We start from the raw sequence: 6,827 nt of genomic DNA, 5'->3' as shown, positions 1-6,827 counted from the left end.
CTAAGTTTTTGATTCGTGCTAATTTTTGATATTCGTGTCACCGTTTAGAGGGATGAGAGTTCTGACGCATTGATGTACATTTCCGTCTTATTTTAAGGCAACGACTAAATTTTTCCATAATTAGAAAATTGGTGTAAAAGTCCATCCAAGTTTTTGAAATAGGTGAGAGCAAGTTTCATCATGCAGCTTTTTTTTATCAATCGTTTTTAGAAAAGAAAAGTTTTCAATTTTTCATGGATGATTTCTGTTTCTTAAAAGTTGAAACAAAATATAATGCGCGTTAATGAAACTTTTTCTTTTAATTTCTTTCGACTTGTCTCTTCCGTAATAAGTGTCATAGGGTGAAGAGAATTCTATATAGACCTTGATGAGCTGTTCTTCCAAGTATTCAATGTCATCAATTCTTTTTCCAGTCAGCATGAAATAAATGTAGTTAGCATTTTCATAGTGATTGGTAAACCCGAGTTGCTTTAAGAAGATGAGTATATGTTCTTTGGTAATTTTGGAATATTTGATGCTTTTTTTATTGGAGTTGACGAGAAGGTTTAAGTTTGAAATTTGCTTTTTAGTTTTTTAAAGATTTCCTTTTAAACTTTGCATTTTTGTTTTCCGTTGTATTGTTTGATGCATTTTTGGAAGTGGATTATTCTTTACGAGCTTGTTTTGTTTGTGTTGAAGTGATAGTAGCCTATTTTAATTTCTAGAGTTTCTTGTTGGCAAGAACATTTTATGCAAAATATTTTACCACACTCATCCATTTCAAACTTGTTGAGGTCTTCATTTGAGCAGTATTTGTATTTGTACAAGTAGATTGGTTTTTGCTCAACTTTAATATGAGTCCACTTTTTAAAATCGACAAGTTGTGACGCTGTTTGAAAGTATTGTCTTTGAATGTCTTCTTTTTCGAAGTTAAATTTCTTAATTTCTTCAAAGGGAAGTTTTGTTTGTAAAATGTCTTCATACCTTTGAACAAGATGAATGGTTTTTGCAATAAAGAAAGCTATTTCAGTTTTTACTTTTTTAAAGTTTTCCGTGTCTTTTGCAGCTTCAATGTCAAACTGCTTTAAAATTTTTTCGTTTAGTGAAGTGATATTCATGTTTATTAATTGCTTTATAATGATCATAAGCTACTGTATCAAAGTCTACAGATCAGATGAACCCTTATTATTCGGACCGAAAAACTTCCAGTAGTTGATCAAGTTAAATCTGTTTTTATAATGTCCTATGGCTAGAGTGCGAATTCCGTCTTCCAAAATGATTCTTTTATCATCTTCAGCGCTGAGTGCAACTTTGTAAATCTCTTCCGTGTAAACATCATGCTTATGAGATCGGATAATGTTCATTTTTGAAAACTTTTCTTTTTTATTCATTAAGCAGTCTTTGTAGTCCTGATGCTCTATTTTTTATCAACAACGCTTTTCTTTACCCCTTTGCACTTTTTGTGTTCTTTTTCTTCAAGGAACTTGTAAGAGTAGAACTTAGGTCGAAGTCCAACAAACTCTTCAATTTGCTTTCCTCCTGTTTCATCTTTAAACATGCCAATGACCTTTATGTTAACGCCAACTTTGAACCTAACGTTTTGAACGGCTGGATGGTTTTTATTAAAGTTGCTCGTGTCAAACCTGCTTTCAACATCTCCAGCAATATCTTTATAACAAACTTCAGTTTCGATTTCGTAAATGAGCGAGTCCGTGTCAGTCATAAGCAGCTTTGCGCGGTCATTATATTTTGGTTTGATATAGTCGTAAGGGTGTTCGAACATTAGAATTTTGCTTAATTCCAAGATGCACATTCCTAAATAAATGGGTTTGTTGTAAACAAGTTTTGTTTTTCTCATGTGCACGGCAATCAGGTTTTCATAAAAAATGGTTCGGCTATCGAAATTAGGCTTTTTAGACAATTTATTAGCTTCTTCTTCTTTAGTGACCAGTCTAACGTCCACATGATTTTCAATATTTTTCAAAGACGGAGTTGTTCATGAGCTTAAAAAAATCTTTTTCAAAGTCGTTCGTGGCTTTTGTTCTTAAATCGGTGTTACGATCAATGTATTGTTTCATCCAAGGTCTTTTAAGATTTAGAAAAGTGCTTTCTGATAACCAAGAACAAGATCTAAATAAGTATATTAAAGATACGGACAATTTATTTTATGGTCTCTCAATGATGGATATTAGATTGATAGTATTTGAGTTCTGCAAAAAAAATTTAATTCCAAATTCTTTTAACAAAGATAGTAAATTAGTAGGAGAAGAATTTGTGCGAGGCTTTTTAAAACGCCATCCTGATTTATCTCTAAGAAAACCAGAAGCAATTTCTATAAACAGAGTATTTGATTTGAACGAAGATAATATTAAAAGCTATTTTAGTAATTTAGAGAATTTGTTAGATAAATATCACTTTGAGCCACATCAAATTTTTAATTGTGATGAGACTGGGTTGTCATGTGTCCATAAGCCATTTAAAGTTATCTCATCTACAGGAAAAAGGTGTGTTTCATCAGTGACAAGTGGGGAAAATGGAGTGACAACAACAATTTTATGTGCATATAATTCTGTTGGTCATTATGTACCACCCATGATGATATTTAAGCGCAAAAAAAAGAAATTATTACTCACAGATAATGCTCCAGTTGGAACTATTAAAGGATGCTCAGAAAATGGCTGGGTTAATACTGATTTATTTTTTGAATATATACAACATTTTGTTAAACATGTACGATGCACCTTGATCAACAAAGTTTTACTTATATTTGACGGTCATCGTTCTCGTACCAAAAGTCTAAAACTTATAGACTATGCTCATGACAATGGATTGTTTTTGCTATCGCTACCAACACACAGAACTCATAAACTTCAGCCATTGGATTGTGGATTTTTTAAGTCTTTGAAAACCTTTTTTAATCAAGCATGCATGAGATGGGTGCGAAACCATTCAGGAAGACGAATACAAATAGAAAATCTTTTAGAGAAATTTTTAATGAAGCATATTTAAGAGCTGCTAATAAGGAATATGCTACTTCTAGTCTTAGAGCAACTGGAATTGTCCCATTTAATCCGCATATGTTAGAAAATGAATATCCAAGGACATCTTTAAGTGTTAATAATAGTAAAATTAGGTTATCCATACCTCATTGAATTCACTTTGAACGCGATACCAAAAAAGAAAGTGAAATTTTACAGCAGCCAGAGTGGACTACATTAGAATTAACGAGTCATGATAAATTAAAGCCAGCTGAAAGCTTTTTAGAGACCACTGCTACTTCATCAAGTTCTTTTGAAGACATACTTCATATTCCAAAACTTTATCCTACAAAAAGAAAGTTAGCCGAAAAATCTCAAATTATAACTAGTTCTCCATATAGGAAAAAAATCTTAGTTGAAAAGAACAATGAGAAAAAAACAACAGGAAAAAAAATTTACTGGAAAAGAACAATGATAATAAATTAAACAAAAAAATATAAAAAAGAGCAAAAAGAAAAGAAAATTAAAGAAATGCTTGATTGAAAAAAATGTAAACAATGGAGAGGAATGGTTTTGTCCAGTTTGTATAGGGAAATGGTGCAAATGGTACCCAAATTGACTGGATAACTTGTTGTGTATGTACTGTTTGGGTACACGAAGACTGCACATTAAACGATGTTTGCTTTTTATGTGAATAGATTTTATTCAAACTTTTTTACTAACATCAAACTTTGCATATGCAATTTTTTTATTGATAATTTTTAATTTCATGTTTTTTGATTTAAAAGTAAAAGTTACATTATAAAATGATAATTTTGTGTTTTTATTTGCATTCTTATATTTAATCAGATCGAATTTATTAAAAGTCTGCTTTAATTTTATTGAAAATTATATTTTTTACTTAGTTTTTTCTTTAAATGAAATCTGTCTCAATTTGCCCCAGGTTTTGAGGAAAGTAACACAGGGTAGTTATTGTCATTTTGAATTTAATTATGTATCAATGCAACAACCTATCACCACAAATATTTAGGAGATTATTAGACACATAATGTGCTAGTGGCCTGCAAAATTTCTTGTTATGAAACGTGATTCTTCTCAAGTTATGAACATTCTCCCTTAAAGTGTATCGCTTTGCCCCAGGTTACCCTAATAAAGAAAATGTTTTAACGATCTATATCAAACTTTAGTTCGCCATAACGAACTATTTAATTGTGTTTTAATTGCATTAATACTATTTAATGTATTTAAAAACATTTAAAACTTTGCATAAAATAGAATACGGAAACAAAATAATTTCAAAACATGCACAACAATTCGTTGCGTTGGTTTGACAAGGTTCTAACTAACATTTTTGTCAAAATTGACTGAATTGAGCGATATAGCGCAAAACAAGTAAACTGCTTAAGTGCCAAAGTTCTATCTGCAACTTTATTTAACTAATATTTCGTTTGACAAGGTGCTAACTAACAATAACTGCATAATCTCTCGGTGGTTTTTATTAACGAATTATTATGATAGAGAATTTTATACCCATCAAAAATCATATAAAAAATCGGTATGAAATCAACAAAAAGTGTTCCAGTGTGACACCGATGTAGAATAAAATATCATTAAAGCTATTGTTTGAAAATTTAAAAAAATCTTTTTTATAACGTTACTCAAATTGACACCTGTCACATTGCGAAACAAAATACTGGTTTCGATCAGTATAGAAGTAACTATTATAATTCAAAATAAAAAGGGATTTATGAGCTAAAACTATCTTTTTATTTGTAAGTAATGATGTTTTTGCATTAACAAATTTACAAACTTACCGCAATCAATATAAGTTCAACTCCCTTAGGGTAAGTCGATCTAACTATATTTTGTAGTGCCTACCCCAAAAAGTTAGTCAATACTTCTTCATTTTTCTTTACTTATCTACAACAGTTTTTCTATATATGAGCACTTCGGAACGTTAATCTTACAAAGTAACTTACTTAAACTTGTTAAATCAAAAATATTGGTAATATTAAAATTCAAACAACTTGTAATAAAATGTTTTTGTAGCAATAAGAAAAACCTGGCTGTGTAGTTAAAAAAAAGATTTAAAAAATGATTTGAAAAAAATGTTTCTGAAAGTTTTTTTCGAAAGTTTGAAAGTAAAAAAAAAAAATTTAAAAAATTTTAATTTTCGTTTTAAGCAAAATATTAACAGAAAATGGAAAGAGAAGCATTTGATATCAAAAGCAGTTATGACAGTGACGAATCAGTGAAACCAGTGAAAGCGGCGAAGACTGCTGTGAATTAAGTACACAGTTAATAATACAACTTTTCTGTGTGACTTTGGCCATGCATTTGCTTATTAAAATAGCCAAAGTTATTATTTGTGTGACATTGGCCATGCATTTACAAGTTAAAATAGTTAAAGTTAATAGCAAATAATGTTTATGTAGCATAGACTGAAAATAATTTTGAGATTGACATGAATGAACAACCTACGAATGATGCTGAATTGGTGACAAACAAGTAAGCGAAATATCTAGTGTTCCCCCTCGATCATCCTCTAAATCATAAATATTTTTTAATATATTTATGGTTTTTTTTTATCACAAAAATTTCATCTAAAAAGTAGTTTTGACATTAAAACCTTCTATTGTATACAAAGTAAACCATTTTTAACCACTTTAGAATGATTCAATTAGTATATAATAATATACTAGAGATATTATTATCTACTAAGTAATATTACTCTTCTAGGGATCACGTTCAACAAACGCTTAAGAAAAAATTCCGAAAAAGAATATCTAAACCTGAAACCTGAGGAGCTAATGAAAAAAAAAAGGCATACCATGTTGGCAAAAATAATACAAGTTGAAGAGGAAAACAAGTACCAAATAAGATCATTCAAACAAAAAAAACCGTCTGGCAAACTAAGTACGATTGTGCTAAGAAAGTATCAGAAGAAGAGTGAAACGATATTTTTTTATCAGTTTATGTCTTAAATTCAGCTACTGAAAAGAGGTATTTCTTTATTACTTCAACTGATCGCACAACCACCGCTATACCAAAAAGAAATCACGAGGAAAACAATTACAGTGAAAATGCAAATAAAGAAACTAATGACCACGCTGAAAAACAAATTTCTTTAAAAAGGAAGTTCGCCTATACATACTTTTTCATGTAAAAGGAGAAAAAGTCCGTGTTTGAAAAACATTTTACCTAATTACACTGTCAATTTCACAAAAGCCAGTTTACACAGCTCACAACACCAAAGATGTTAAAACATATACTCCCGCACAAGATCTACGATGTAAAATCATGAAAAGCAAACGTACACCGCACAGTGATGCCAACTCAGCTAGGGATCACATAAAATCTTTTCCAACCTTTGAGTCACATTATTATCGTGTAAGTACCAATAGAGAATACCTTTAGTCACTCCTTAATCCTTAATATTTCAAAAATATATAATCTTTACAAAAAGAAATGTATAAACGAAAATGTTAAACCAGTAAAAAAATCTGTTTACTACCATCTAATTCAATCTTGGTCTTCTTATTCCCAAAAAAGATAGATGCAACCTTAGTGAGAAGTTTAAAGTTGCTGAAAACACTGATACTATGTCTGAAAAATTGAGAGAAGACTTTGAAAGAGATCAAGTTTTTAAAAAAGAAATGAGAGATATACGTGCTAAAGAAAAAAAATATAAAAATGTTCCGGTTTTACTTTTTGAATTTCAAAATGTTATATTGACTCCGCATGCAGAAATAAGTTCCCTTTTTTATCTGAGAAAGCTAAGCGTGTATAATTTGATAGCTTATTTTTCATCAACCAAAAAAGTGTACTGCGCATTATGGACTGAATCAATGGCGGGAAGTAGCGCCAATG

At 30.3% G+C, this 6,827-nt stretch overlaps 1 protein-coding gene across 1 annotated transcript; it reads left to right on the top strand.

Annotated features, from left to right (window-relative positions):
* Positions 1 to 2,043: 2,043 nt before the first annotated feature.
* LOC149893415 (uncharacterized) lies at positions 2,044 to 2,988 on the top strand. The gene has a single exon (XM_090100850.1). It carries the CDS (start codon positions 2,044 to 2,046, stop codon positions 2,986 to 2,988), a length of 945 nt encoding a protein of 314 aa, XP_089956976.1.
* Positions 2,989 to 6,827: the final 3,839 nt, after the last annotated feature.

Source organism: Hydra viridissima, unplaced genomic scaffold, assembly GCF_058129835.1.
Source record: "Hydra viridissima isolate aposymbiotic clone 2 unplaced genomic scaffold, HvirCarnegie_v1 scaffold_1, whole genome shotgun sequence".
Taxonomy (NCBI): Eukaryota; Metazoa; Cnidaria; class Hydrozoa; order Anthoathecata; family Hydridae; genus Hydra; species Hydra viridissima.
Note: the sequence above shows the minus strand (reverse complement) of the source record. Positions and strands in the feature narration are given on the sequence as shown.